This window comes from Zootoca vivipara, chromosome 1 (genome assembly GCF_965207765.1).
Source record: "Zootoca vivipara chromosome 1, rZooViv2.hap1.1, whole genome shotgun sequence".
Lineage (NCBI taxonomy): Eukaryota > Metazoa > Chordata > Lepidosauria > Squamata > Lacertidae > Zootoca > Zootoca vivipara.
Genome location: NC_142582.1, coordinates 6,482,162 through 6,497,378, shown reverse-complemented (window position 1 = coordinate 6,497,378; position 15,217 = coordinate 6,482,162). Strand labels below are relative to the sequence as shown.

Below are 15,217 nucleotides of genomic sequence, written 5' to 3'. Positions count from 1 at the left end.
ATGTGGCCAGCATGACTAAGCCGCTTCTGGTGAACCAGAGCAGCACACGGAAACGCTGTTTACCTTCCCGCTTGGAGCGGTACCTATTTATCTACTTGCACTTTGACGTGCTTTCGAACTGCTAGGTTGGCAAGAGCAGGGACCAAGCAATGGGAGCTGACCCCGTCACAGGGATTCGAACCGCCGACCTTCTGATCAGCAAGCCCTAGGCTCAGTGGTTTAACCACAGTGCCACCTGGGTCTTTACACTTAGAGCTCAGCTATTTTTTCAGAGCCTGCTAACAATCCAGGAGGAACCCCCCACAAAAAAACAAACAATTGAAAAGCTCTTCTTTCTTCCCTCACACTCACCCCCACCAGTGAAAAAAAAGAGGGGGAAGGGTTTTTTTTTAAAAAAAATATCTGGTTGTTGTTGTTGTTGTTGTTTAGTCGTGTCCGACTCTTCGTGACCCCATGGATCACAGCACAAATGTTGTTTTCCTCTAAGTAGCTTTCCTCTATATAAAAAAAGAAGGGGTGTTTTTTTAAGGAGACTATGCTCCTGCCCACCTAGCAGTTCAAAAGCACATCAAAGTGCAAGTAGATAAATAGGGACCGCTCCGGTGGGAAGGTAAACGGCGTTTCCGTGCGCTGCTCTGGTTCGCCAGAAGCAGCTTTGTCATGCTGGCCACATGACCCAGAAGCTGTCTGCGGACAAACGCTGGCTCCCTCGGCCTATAGAGCGAGATGAGCGCTGCAACCCCAGATTCGGACACGACTGGACCTGATGGTCAGGGGCCCCTTTACCTTTACCTTTATCTGAAAAGTAGGATTGCAGCCTAAAACTCTTAAAGCATTCACACTACTTTTCACACACTTAAAATCAGTATCTAGCTGGTAGAGAAATCCTTACCTTTCTGTTATAGGCAGAGGGGTTTGTTTTATTGCCTGAATTAGGTCAATTGATTTGTTGCATTCTACAAAATAATTGAAGCAATTTACAGAAATAAATTTTATATAATCCCATGGTTGGTTCCATAATGGATTGTTAGGACATAACATCCATTTAAGGTATCATTTTCTCATGTTGGAACTGGAACATGCATTTGCCTCCTTGATTCCTAGCACTTAGTGTGCTTTTGAAGTTTTTAGGACTACTGTTCCTGTATTCAAAAGTTTCCTATTTCCAGGTTCCATATTTCACTAAATAAGCAGCAATTAAGTAAAAGTAAAATATTGTAGAAGGATCATTGCCAAGACATCACTCTATAATGTATATAGTATTAGGCTGCAGTCCTCAGCACACTTACCTGGAAGTAAATTAAGTTATATTTAGTGGGACTTATTTCCAAGTAGACCTGTATAGAATTGCACTGTGAATGTGAAACTTCCACTTCAGGCTAGTTGTAGAATAGCAATGCCTCAGCTGTTCTAAAGAGCTCTATTGGGAAGCAACTTAAGTTTTGCATGGAAAGGTGAAAACGCAGTTGCCATCAGATGGCTCATAATTTAAAATAAACACAAAGAATTGGTTATGTGCAGAAGAGAGAAGTAAACTCAAAAATCAAGTTGATTTTAGACTCACGAGGCTAGGTGGGACCTGGCCTAGCTAAAAGAAATGTGAACCATTAGTTATTGCCCTGTGACATTTACGGTACTTTTTCCTGAAATGGGGCCCAAACTAGCCCTCTCCTTTTATCTTGTGCAGTGAGTGCCGTGGCTCAGCAAGTCCTGTGGAACTGTCTCATTGAAGATCCTTCTACAGTTCTTCGACATTTTCTGGAGAAACTTACGATCAGCAATCGACAGGTATAGGCTCTGTTTTCTAGTATATGATTAAAATTAATGTACCAGTGGAACTTCTTGTATGTCTTTATAATGTTATATTGTCTTTGGGTACATACGAAGATACCTTTGAAGCAAGGATGGCTGGGGAACTTCTGGGGAAAAAAATTATTGGTGAAACTCACAACTTTCAGGTTTATTTGAACATGTTAATGAAATATGGAGCTCAGTGGCTGTTTTATTGGCTATATGACCAATTTGAATGGTTAAACCCAGTGCTATTTTTCTAGAAAAAGAGGTGCTGGAACTAACCATGAACACCACCCTTGTTCTCTTAGAATGGCAATGGTGCCCACCTGAGAGGGGCCAGAACTGAGTTCTGGCTGGAAAAAAAGCCCTTGTCAAACCTCATATTCTGCCTTTTGAAAACATGTTTATCTTAGAGAAATGTTACCTTCATATGAAGTTTTTAACTTTTATATGTGTTGATACTAGTATCAAATTTATTTATTTATTTATTTATTTATGCATGCCCTGAACATTTTGAGACGAGAAGGCATCAGTAGATTTCATTCCAGGTTTTAGGGATTTTCAGTTTAGTTAACATGAAAGTGAATGACTGGGAAGCCAGTTCAGCTGGCAGTGGTGGAAGCCGGGTACAATAATTTATCCTAGTAGAAGCTGTGAAGTTAACCAATGCATTTGTGGACTGGATCCTTTTGATGAAAAGAGTAAAAGTGAGTTAAATTTTGAGAAGAAAGTATTATAGCTGAAAAGCAAATTCTGCTCTTATTCTAGGATGAGTTGATGTATATGCTAAGGAAACTTCTGCTCAACATTGGAGACTTCCCAGCCCAGACATCCCATATTCTGTTTAATTACTTGGTAAGCTGTTCTGAGTCCCATACAGAACCAAAACTGTAGCCATTATTTACACATTTCTCCAAAATATAAGCACTGGTCTGATTTGCACCTCCCTAAAACCAAGAAAAGACTTGCTGGGTGTTCCCAAAGTGTAATAAAGGCAAAATACAGTTGGCTGATATTGTGGTGTTGGTTCTGATGCCCATAGTCCTGTGACTAAGAAACAGAAATACAGGAATCAAAATAAAGTGGACCTGAAATAGGATTTAACATTACTGAGAGATGATCACTAAAGTTTCAAAAGTTAGTGAAAGAATAGGATCGCTGCCATTGCTAGTCAGACAAAGCCGCCTTCATAGCTACAGGAATCTCATTCATCATGCTAGGGGCAAGTTAGAACTCTTGACAGAATCACAGCATACAGAAAACTGGGATGGGAAAACTCAGTCAAGAGGTTCTTTCAAGCAGCAGCATGTGTTCCCTGAGGGGACTTCACATTTATTATTATTATTATTATTATTATTATTATTATTATTATTATTATTATTATTATGAAAATCCTCAGTTTACGAAAAGATAAAATAATAAAAATGAGAAAAATAATAAAACTGAGAAAACAAGTTAAAATACTAAAAGAGATAAAATTATCTCAGCTTTCTAAGCATCTGGTAGGCCTGCTATAAAATAATAATGTTTTACAGCAGGCACCAAGAAGAGTACAGTGAAGGGCCTGCTTGATCTCAATAGGCAGGGAGTTCCAAAGTGCAGTGCATTACACTTTGGAAGTGAGGATCTCTAGGGCAGGGCTAATATGTGCCTAAGTGATGCTCTTTGCAGAACTAAGCCAAATGCAGTCTGTATCTTTGTGATTCATAGGTGGGACTGATCATGTATTTTGTGCGCACGCCATGTGAATGGGGCATGGATGCCATTTCAGCGACTCTGACTTTCCTGTGGGAAGTTGTAGGATATGTAGAAGGACTATTCTTCAAGGATCTCAAACAGACTATGAAGAAGGAACAATGCGAAGTGAAGCTTCTGGTTACTGCCTCAATGCCTGGTATGGAATTCGCTATGTACAGACAGAATTTGCTTCTTATATTTACTTTTTGCTGCTGCAGCACTGCTGTGTCTGATTATTTTTGATGCTCTCATTTTAATTAAACATTTCAAAGTCAATTCTCTTAAAAAATTTCCAGTTTTAAAATTTAAAGTTGGGTTTTAAAATACAATTATTATTATTATTATTATTATTATTATTATTATTATTATTATTATTTTAAAAGCTAAACTAAACTAAATATGCCCCCACAAAGGACTTGGTAGATCAGTGATGGCCACCCTCTTTGGCTGATCAGGCCAGTTCCCCACACTCTTCCTACTCCACTGGGGGAATTGACCAGAGTCGGTGTATCAGCCATAACATTTGGAGAACTGGTATCCATCTGCAGAAACAACATTTTATTGCAATGTCCTGCATGACACACAGTGAGCCACAAAGACACACCAACCTTCAAAGCTTCAGGAAAGTGCCTTGAGCCCAAAGTAGCAATGTTGTGTGCTGGATTCCTGCCAGAAATAACCATGGGTTGCAATATATGTCCTTGCGAGTTCTGTGTTAGCCGCATCTGCTGCAGTGTGAACAACTGATCTAACAATCATCATTTTTAACAACCCCCCCCCCCCGAGTTCTCAAATATTATTATTTTTCTTAAATAGTTTTCTTCAGAATCCCCTGAGGGTGCATAAAATATTAACCGTAAACACTTCCTAGCTGGTGATGTCTCTGAACAAAAGATTGCTGTCTGCACAATAGAGGCAGCATTGTGTAGTGATTGGATGAAGACTGAGGAGACTCATGTTCAAATTCACAGTTAGCCACGAAGCACACTGTGTGACATGGAGCCAATCACTCTCTCTGAGCCTGACCTACCTATAGAACCATAGAATTGTAGAGTTGGAAGAGACCCTGAGGGTCATCTAGTCGAACTCCCTGCAATGCAAGAATCGCAACTAAAGCATCTATATTTCACAGGGTTCTTGTGAGAATAACATGGGGGCATGTACAGTTCCATGGGTTCTGTGGAGGAAGGGCAGGATATAAATATAAACTGAAATATAGACACTGAACAGTGGCTTTGAAATAGTACTTTATTTTTTTCCCTTTTTCTAATAACCATGTAGGGTTAATATTTCCAGTAGTGTTGGTCTTTTGTAGTCTGGTATAGTATATTAGGACATTAAATTATACTAATTACATTGGACGTTGTATTATACTAATTATATTAAGACAATATTATATTATATTTTTGTAGGCACCAAGACCCTTGTAGTTCATGGGCAAAATGAATGTGATATCCCAACTCAGTTACCAGTCCATGAGGACACTCAGTTTGAAGCTCTGTTAAAGGTCTGAATACTATTTTATTAAAACAATTCAGAACAATGTTTTGATGCCTATATTTTCAAATCCACCAGTATAATGGAAGTAATGAAATATGAAGCTTCATTTTTCTGTGAGTGATTTGTCCCGGTATCTACTTAGATGTATAATCAGCAACTGTACATTGATTAGATCATCTTTATTTAATTTTAAAAGGGTTGGTTCAAACACTTACCAAATGAGACAATATTTATTTCGCATTAAATAAAGCCAGTCTGACCAATGTTGATATTAGACCAAATCACTTCCTCTCACAGAAAAATGAAGATTCATATTATTTTAGTTCTGAAATACTGGTGGGTTTGGTGGGAAACAGGAATTTTCTTGCCATAAATGGGCTATTATGGGGAGGGTAAGGAGGACAGTTCAGTTTATTTGTGATTTCCCCTTCCAATAGAACAAGGCCAGGGTTGGCTTGAGCATCAACACCTCTGCTATGGAAGAGTTCCCAATTACCCAGACCAGACTTGTAAAAGCATGAATTTCCTCCAGTATATGGGGCAAAGAAATACAATAAATAAAAGAAAATTGTATTCAACATTAACATGCCAACATGGCTGAAACCAGGCAGCTCTTATCCTAAGCAGAAGGAATTGTTTAAGGACATGAAGGGATTCCCAGCTACCACCCTACTTGTGCCTTATATCCACAAGGATGACCAATAATACTTGCAGGATTACATCAGTTAATATAACTTTTTTTAAAAGAATCTCCAGTACAGTATTTCAGATCAGAAGCAAATACTTTCATCCTCTTGAAAAACTATGCAGTTTTTAAAATCCCCCCTTTCTACAGGCAGTGGTTTATAGAGATGAGATGTAATCATAGTCCTGCAGGAGGAATTTAGAGTCTAAAATAGATAGATTTCTTGAATGAAAAAGTATTCTGGAACCCAAATAAGATATTTTAAATTATGTCCTATATGATTTGCTCAAAAGATAACAGCTGTTGCTTATTTCTTTCCATTTCAGGAGTGTTTGGAATTTTTTAACATATCTGAATCCCAATCTTCCAACTATTTCTTAATGGATAAACGATGGAATCTTATTCATTATAATAAGGTGAGATAATGTTTTGTGAGTTGATTTCATGTCATCATTGCTATTGACAACTGTGTTTTCCTATGTAGATTGCACCATCTTGGAAAAAGATGTGTTACAAGAAATATTTTGTCTTGCAGTTTTAAAATTTTGGAGTAAAAAGCATTCATCCAGTTTTAGAGTCAGAAGCAAGGATGATTCATCGGTGGTTTTTTTAAAGGCACAGACATCAGATGAAGAACCACAGATAGCACAGCATTTAGCTACTACTAAGGAACATTCATTATTACTGCTGCGATTAAAATTGCATTATTTTATTGGTAAAATATATTTCTTTTCTTTTTTTCATTCCACTTCAGACCTATGTCCGTGATATTTATCCATTTCGAAGATCAGTATCTCCCCAGTTGAATTTGGTACACATGAACCCAGAAAGGGGCCAAGAACTCATTCAGAAACAGGTATTCTGTCCCCCTGCCAATAGCTGTGCATCTATTATTACTGTACTTGCTTTAGTGTGGGTTATCTGTAGGAGGTTTAGTAGCGCGGTCATACCCCATTTATGTATCCCTCTGATGCCTTCAGTTTTATATTTTTTATATTTTATGTATCCCTCTGATGCCTTCAGTTTTATATGTTTATCTTTGTATTGAGAAATGTTTTTGTTTCTGACTATCGGTCGAATAAAGTATATTGTGGTACTTGCTTTAGGTTAGTGGAGCAAAGCATCTGTTAAATAGGTGTCAGATTCAAGACCTAATTGTGGGTGTTTTTTTGGACACTAGTGTTCCTGTGTCAATGTATGCATTTTATGTGTGCATACACAATTTCAGACTCTTTCTTTGGCTGTTTTACCAGGTGTTCACACGCAAGCTTGAAGAAGTGGGTAGGGTTCTGTTCCTCATTTCTCTGACCCAGAAGATCCCCGTTGCTCACAAGCAGTCTCATGTGTCTCTGTTGCAAGAAGACCTCCTCCGCTTGCCCTCTTTTCCTCGCAGCGCCATTGATGCTGAGTTCTCACTCTTCAGTGATCCACAAGGTACTACAAGGAGAAAGCCTTTGGCTGCAACTCCAGTAGCTCTGATTTGCTGACTGAGTAGACTAAAATGCCAATTGATAACATTAATATTTATTATAATATAACAAGGTTATTTTCAGATCAGAAAAATGTAAGATAAAGGTTCTAGTGGTGTGTTTGATTATATAATATGTAAACAAAGCAGCCACTACATTTCCCCACCTGCCGTCAGCATATCTGCAGAGGCGATGGCTCACAGTGGAGATTTTCCTTGGAACGTAAGGTATTTATTCATCTTTAAAGCAAGCTGCTGTGTTTGAAACTCATGTTGCTCACCTTGTTCTTATAGCTGGAAAGGAGCTATTTGGCCTTGACACCCTTCAGAAAAGCCTCTGGATTAAACTGCTGGAGGAGATGTTTCTCGGGATGCCTAGTGAATATCCCTGGGGGGATGAAATCATGCTCTTCCTCAATGTATTCAATGGAGCCCTGATCCTGCACCCTGAGGACAGTGCCCTCTTGAGGCAATATGCTGCCACTGTCATCAACACAGCTGTACATTTCAACCACCTCTTCTCTCTCAGTGGGTACCAGTGGATCCTCCCCACTATGCTCCAGGTGAGTCTCTCACCAGAGAGAAATGAACAGGCCTGAACTAGCCATGAAGTCAATTCTGCTACTGTGAAGGCTGGAAAGTCCTATTATCTTAAACTTGCCTTGGAGCTCCTTGATGTGGAGAGAGGGTGCTGATTTTGCTTCTTGCACTGGCCTTATCTGCTCCTTGCACATGGTCACTTCAGAACATAGCGTTTCAGTTCTTTCCTTCACATGATTTAAGGACACAAGCCACATTGTCGCTTTGTAGAGAAATATTAAATCCAAATTGTCCATCCATCTATCTAATGAACAGGAGGTACAGTGAAATGTGGAACTTTAGATTGTGACTTTGCAATGGGTCATCATGCCTACCAATCAAATAGTACCTTTAGTGTTTTCTCTCTGCCCAGGTATATGCTGACTACGAGAGCAACCCACAACTCCGTCAAGCAATTGAGTTTGCCTGCCGTCAATTTTACATTCTACATCGTAAGCCCTTTGTACTACAATTGTTTGCCAGTGTGGCTCCTCTCTTGGAGTTTCCTGTGAGTACAAATGGATTCCCAACAACTTTCCCCTCCCTCCAAGATTTTAAAGATGACTCATGGTGCACTCCCTTGCAAAACTCATCTCATTTTGTGGGAATGTCAAGCTTGCAAGCGCATGTTTCATTGTGGGGTGGGGTGGGGGGGAGGGGTGCCTGCTCCCCTATACAAATGCAGCACCTAATTCTAGGTGACAGGGCTGCCTCTTCCTGCTCAGTCTCCTGTTCGGTTGCTGCCACCTCCTGTTCAGCACCCCATATTGGCTGATCAAAGCACTCCCCAACTTCCATTGAGGCTCTCTGCAAAGCAGGATCTGGCATCCCTGTGTGGTGTAGTGGTTAAGAGCGGTAGACTCGTAATCTGGGGAACCGGGTTCGCGTCTCCACTCCTCCACATGCAGCTGCTGGGTGACCTTGGGCTAGCCACACTTCTCTGAAGTCTCTCAGCCCCACTCACCTCACAGAGTGTTTGTTGTGGGGGAGGAAGGGAAAGGAGATTGTTAGCCACTTTGAGACTCCTTCGGGTAGTGATAAAGCGGGATATCAAATCCAAACTCTTCTTCCTCTGAAATGGCTGAAGTTGGGGCGGAAAAGGTAATCTGCCCTTCACCAACCCAGGTTCCCACAGTTTAGCCATCTCTGTCTGTTCTTCGTCCTCCTCTGCTTGGGCCTACCAATCCCAGGCTGATCCTGACTGTGCTGTGGGGCTCATGGAACTGATTTCCTGATCATTCACAGGAAAGTGCAGATCAGTATCTCTCTCAGAAATTTAGACTACCTTGGAGGGATTTCCATTTTCCACATGTAACATACAACCACCCTGTAGTACTGGATTCAAGTTAGTAGAAATTATGTAAAACATGTCACTATATACATATGATGCTACTTACATCTGTAAGTGTAACAAAATGTAAATGGAACGTGGAAATCAGAATTACATTTATTTTTTTAAATACAGGATGCAACAAACAATGCGCCCAGCAAAGGTGTATCAGCTCAGTGCCTGTTTGATCTGCTGCAGTCCTTAGAAGGAGACACTCCTGACAATCTGGACATTCTGGAACTAGTGAAAGCAGAAAAGCCTCTAAAATCATTAGGTATTCCAAAGTTACTTTGAATTAGCTTTTTTAATGAAATAAATACGTCTTTTCTGTTAACCTTTGAACATACTTCAGCTTCAACTCTTATTATTTATTTAGGTTTAAAATGTCATTGTGTTCACCCCACTTTATCAGCATGGAGGACATTATTTATATAATTCTTTATAGATGGCCTTTTGGCAGTCCAAGGCAGTACACAAAATTGTTTACAAAACATTAAAAATACAATAGTTATTGTCAGCCATGATTTGTCCATCAATCCAACCTTTGTCTTGGACAGACTCCCAAGACCTGCCCATTGCAATACACACAAACTCTCCCACAATTACAAACACCTGCCTGTCCTCCTGAAGCACAGTGAAGCTTCTTTCAAGCCTCTACATTCTCAGCCGCCTGCCTCCTTAACTCTCTAACAGTAAGCATCATTGCCACAGTGGCACAGGTGATTTCATAGTCACCCCAGGAAAATGTTTTGTTCTGAGGGCCTACTCAGAGCAAGGCAGGAGCTGGATACAAGAGGTCTTGCTGTTATGTGGGCAGCAGCAGCAGGACTTGTTGGCAAGCAGTGGTGTGCCCAAGGGCTCAATATGCCACTGTGCCTGCCCACTTCCTGAGGCAGTTGCTTCAGTTTGCCTAGTGGAAGGGCTGACATTTTCCTTGTGAGAACTGTTGTTCAGCAGCTGAAATGCTTCTGACATGCACGGTTTCAGCTGCCATGACGATTCTGACTGACAAACCTTTTCCAAACTGTTTTGCACAGGGATGGAGAACTCGTGACCCTCCATATGTTGTTGGGCTCCAGCTGCTATCATGCCTGACCATTAGCACTGCTTGCTGGGGCTGATGGGAGAGTCCAACAATGTTTGAACGGGAGCCAGCTAACTTGCACCAAAGTGCAGAAGCCAAAATAGGACAACCCGGGATCCAATCAGAAGTCTGGATAGCTTCTGTAATTATGGGATGTCCTGCTCAAAGTAGGATAGTTGAGAAGTCTGGTGTCTAGGACAGCGTTTCTCAACCACTGTTCCGTGGCACACTTGTGTGCCGCGAGACGCTGGCTGGTGTGCCGCGACGTGCGGCGACTGGAAGGGCGATTTGCATTGTCACGTGCCTGGCGGCCGCCAATATACAGCACTGACCTGCCGGAAAGCAATATTTGGCAAGTGTTTCTTACAGTCATAATTATAATATAGGGCGGCACAGAGTTAAATTTTTTAACTTTTTTAATGGTGGTGTGCCTCGGGATTTTTTTCACGGAACAAGTGTGCCATGGCACAAAAAAGGTTGAGAAACACTGGTCTAGGAGCAGGCACTGTTAGCAGGAAGGAAGTGAGGATTTGTTTGCTCTCATGTCACTGCAGCAGCATCTTGCCTTGGCAGTGCTAAGGAGATTGCTATGGCCAAAAATCTGTTGTGATTGGGTGTATTTAATTTTGCTAAGTTATGTGCTAACTAACTAGCCAATACCAGCTGCAATATATTTAGGTTAATAACCAAACCTATTGCTAAAGTTCAGTGTAGGTCAGATTTACTCTTGTGCCATTATTCTTATCATAAAAAACACCTTCAGGGATAAATCCTATTATACAAATCAGGATCTGCAATAGAAAGAGAATTACTTGCCTAAGAAATCATAGCGAGCGGGTGGCTAAATCCACAGGAATATCGGATTACAGTTAGCTAATCAATTTACTGGGCTGCGGTTATCTGTTGAATAGATTTCTCCTCCTGATTGTGTCACCCCCATTTCCACAGAATTTATAATCTACTTCCTCCCACCCCTTTTCAGATTTCTGCTATGGCAACGAGGACCTGACTTTTTCCATCAGCGAGGCCATAAAGTTATGTGTAACAGTTGTTGCATATGCCCCTGAGTCATTCAGAAGGTAATCTATGTTTTGGAGTTGGAGTTTCTGAGTGCATTTGCAGATAAAACTATGATGGCATGAGCCTAGCAGAAAGAGATAGAGTGGTACCTTGGTTCCCAAACTTAATCCGTTCTGGAAGTCCATTCCAATACCAAAGCATTCCAAAACCAAGGCGTACTTTCCCATAGAAAGTAATGCAAAATGGATTAATCCATTCCAGACTTTCTTTTTTAAAAAAAACAACAACCCCTAAAACAGCAATTTAACATGACTTTTACTATCTAATGAGACCATTGATCCATAAAATGAAAGCAATAAACCAGGCTGCAATTTACTACCCAGTATCAAAAACTGCCAGTAATCTACCCATTGTCATTGGACGGATGAGGAGTGCATGCCAGGTGCATGAAAGGGGGGGAGAGAAAAGGGAGCAAAAGTTTTTTCTCTGAGGAGCCAATCGGGTTCTCTCTCTCTCCCCCCTCCTCAGCCAGCTCTTCTGGATCCCTCACACACACACTCAACTCCCCCTCCTCACCTACAGGGCTGGCACAAGCAGCCCCCGCCACTTGGGCACCTTCTCCTTGCTGCAGAACTCGTACTGCAGCAGCAGTGCCTGCATCCTGCCCATGCCATCTCACAGCCTGTGAGGTGAAGCAGTCACTGCTGGGGCTGAGCCACTCGCCGTTGCTCTGGGGCCTGGAGCGGTGGCCGTGGGTAACACCTGGTACCGAAGGAAGGAGTGGTTGATGCTGCAGTGGTGATGGTGGCGGAGGGACCCAGCGCTGGCGGTGGGGGGGGGGCGGTGGCAATGACATCTTTTGCCCGCTCACTTGCCGCCCAGTGCTGGGTCCCTCTGCCACCTTTGCCGGCACTACAGCATCAACCACTCCCACCTCCGATTCTGGGTGTTCCCTGCGGCCGCCGTGGCCCCAGCACTGAGTCAGGGAAGGCCAGGCCAGGCGGAAAGCGAGCAGGCAACAGAAGTGTGGCACTCAAAAAGGAAGTGCAACTCTCAGAACAGAGCATGTTTGGATCCAAGAAATGTTTGCAAATCAGAACACCTACTACCAGGTTTGCAGCGTACGAATTCCAAGTTGTTTGTAAACTAAGCTGTTCAATAACTGAAGTACCACTGTATGTCTCCCTTTTAAAAAAGTATAATATGGGCAAATTATGGCCCTGTTTATGATTTAAACCTTTTCCAAAGTTGCCTTTTAAAAAGGTTTTTAAATGGTGTGCATATTTCTAGGGAAGAGAAGAGCTGTTCGGGAGCTGGAGTTGTGCTTGCTTCTCAGACTGTCAGTTGCTTTGAAGACCATATGCCTAGGATTGCACATGTGCACTGCTAGCTTCACTTCAGTAAACATGCGCATAGCACCCAAAAATATGCACATGGCTCCTCTTGTTGGATCGTGAAATGTATTTTAGAGCTGTCATTTTACTCTTAGCACCTACCCTGATTGTTTCAAGTAGGCTGCCTGATTTTTAACAGTGCAGTGCATTTTTATTCAATTAAACATTCGTTTAGTAATTATTAATACTATAATAATAATTTCTTTAATTATTAAACTGTTAAACTCAAAATATTTCTCCAAGGAAGCTATCTAAGCCCATCAGTGCTGTGTGAAGAAGCAGGGAGCAAGTTATATGCCTGTTCAAAATATTAGAATTTTGTATGCTTGGGTGCACCTTTGGTTTGATTGATTTCATCCTGACATGACATGACATGACATGGGTTCAGTCTTCAGATGCTGATGGTCCTTGAAGCCCTGGTTCCCTGTTACCTGCAGAGGCTTAAGAGGCAAACTTCCCAATTGGAGACTGTGACTGCGGCTCGAGAGGAGATTGCTGCTACAGCTGCTCTTGCTACATCCTTACAAGCCCTCTTGTACAGCGTGGAAGTTCTTACCAGGTGAGCTGCTCCACTTCTGTGACTGTGACCATGGAGAACGTGGAAGTGAAGAACACAAGAACATTATTTCATGTTAGACCCTGTTGTAAAAGTTGATAGTGTTCTTTCATGAGGACTGATTTGAATTGTCAAATGAGAATTCAGATCAGCACAATCTTCAAATATGATTTTTTATTAGCAAAATCTGTTTAGGTGAGAAACTTGGGGTCAAAAGCAAATACTGGACCTTGATCACAGCATTTGGATGATAAAAAATCACATTTCTGTGGTAAATGCAAAAATTGTCACCAGGATATTAGTTTTTGACCCTGCCTTTTTTTCCATTAAACAGGCCAATGACTGCCCCTCAGATGAGTCGCTGTGATCAAGGCCATAAAGGAACCACTACTGCTAACCATACTATGTCGTCTGGAACTAATACTAGGTAATTAACTGGGGCTGTCCTATGACTTGCTAATCCAAGCTCCAGTTCCTAATGTTCCTGATGATATTGTATGCGTGTGCACATAGTTTCACGGGGAAACATGGAGTTTGGGACGATGGCTTTGGGAGAAGAACGAAAGAATTGCCTTGGTGGATTAAGCCAAAGGTCCATCTTTGCCAATATCTTTTGTTTCCAGCAGTAGCCTGCCCAATACTCACAGGAAACTTGCAAGCACAACATGAAAGAGAAGATAATAATATGTTGTTATCTGTTTACAGCATCTGGAGAGCAGAGCTAGAATGCATGTGGGTGTAGAGGAGGTTCCTTGTTTCCCCATGAAACTGTATACACACACAACATACACAGGGTCCAGTAATCCTACCCACCCCACGTCCCTCCCCATGGCAAGAGGGGATCTAAGTTCTACTGAGCAAGATGAACCTCAGGCTGGAGCTACAGGCAGAGGCAAGCCAATGTGTCTCTCCCCTTCTGCATTGAGCTGAAGACAGGAGGCTGAGTCATGTGGGCTTCCCTCTGTGCCTAAGGCCATTCCAAGCTCAGAGCATCCATTGGGTGCAGATGCAATCTTCCATGCCTCTGCCACCCTCCTCTGCTCTTGGCTGAAGGCTGGCTGCTTTGCCTGAGCATGGTTCAGAAACAACCACTTCAGATGCTCAGAGCACCTGTTGGGCACTGAACCAAAGCAACCCAATACCTCTCCACCTGCCCCATCGCTTCTAAGGTGAAGGTTTGCCTCCGCACCTGATAGGGTATTCTGAGTTTAGAGCTTTAATAGATTGGAGTTCATGCACAGACAACTCCATTGAAGTGTTACACCCATGCATGGATGTCAAGTGGTGTCAGAAGCAGAATAACTGTGTTGGGAGGGAAGGCATGCTCACCACATGACGTGGGAGCACTGTCTGAAGGGGTCCAAAGTGTATTTCAGGTCCTCGGTCTTTTCCCTTATACCATTCTCCCGTATATTTTTCTAGATACCCAGATCAAGGAGCTAAACTGCACTTTATCAGGTACTGTAAGATTGCCACCCGGTCTCCTTAGCATTTCTGATCAACGCCTCTGCGGTTTTCTCTCTCCCTGGGTTCCAATGTCAACAATTTGCTACAAGGGGAAACCGACAATAGACCTTTTTATCTCTTTCTAGTCTTTCTAGCTGCTCACTCTTCATTTTCTGTCAATTGCCAAGCCATGATTTTCATGGGTAGATCCCTACCTGTTCAAAAGGAGGAGTTTGTTACAATCTTTTATTTTATCAGTGCATTTTCTCTGTTTGCACCTTCACATTCTGCATCTTTCCCTTCAGGGAAAACCTTCACTTGCTGGAGGAAGGCCAAGGCATTCAGCGTGAGGAGCTGGATGAACGCATTGCTAGGGAGGAGTTCAGGAGACCCCGTGAGTCCCTGTTGAATATCTGTACTGAGTTCTATAAACACTGTGGCCCCAGACTGAAGATTTTGCAGAACCTAGCTGGAGAGCCCAGAGTGACTTCCTTAGAGCTGCTGGATGTAAAGTCTCATATGAGGTATTATTTTAATAATACATTAAGTATATATCTGAAATATGTATGGTATGTATATGAAATATATAGAAGTATATATTCAAGTATATATATGAAATATGTA

At 41.9% G+C, this 15,217-nt stretch overlaps 1 protein-coding gene across 1 annotated transcript in view; it reads left to right on the top strand.

The window, feature by feature from the left end:
- UNC80 (unc-80 subunit of NALCN channel complex) overlaps positions 1-15,217 on the top strand; it is a 131,610-nt gene that overhangs the window by 75,036 nt on the left and 41,357 nt on the right. Inside the window, exons 37-51 of the mRNA XM_088668750.1 lie at positions 1,688-1,788; positions 2,563-2,649; positions 3,505-3,688; positions 4,944-5,038; positions 6,043-6,132; positions 6,471-6,572; positions 6,970-7,150; positions 7,479-7,747; positions 8,137-8,271; positions 9,229-9,367; positions 11,160-11,256; positions 12,980-13,150; positions 13,482-13,574; positions 14,570-14,605; positions 14,899-15,117. Of these exons, the coding sequence (XP_088524876.1) occupies positions 1,688-1,788; positions 2,563-2,649; positions 3,505-3,688; positions 4,944-5,038; positions 6,043-6,132; positions 6,471-6,572; positions 6,970-7,150; positions 7,479-7,747; positions 8,137-8,271; positions 9,229-9,367; positions 11,160-11,256; positions 12,980-13,150; positions 13,482-13,574; positions 14,570-14,605; positions 14,899-15,117 (1,999 nt within the window). The remainder of the gene's footprint in view (positions 1-1,687; positions 1,789-2,562; positions 2,650-3,504; positions 3,689-4,943; positions 5,039-6,042; positions 6,133-6,470; positions 6,573-6,969; positions 7,151-7,478; positions 7,748-8,136; positions 8,272-9,228; positions 9,368-11,159; positions 11,257-12,979; positions 13,151-13,481; positions 13,575-14,569; positions 14,606-14,898; positions 15,118-15,217) is intronic.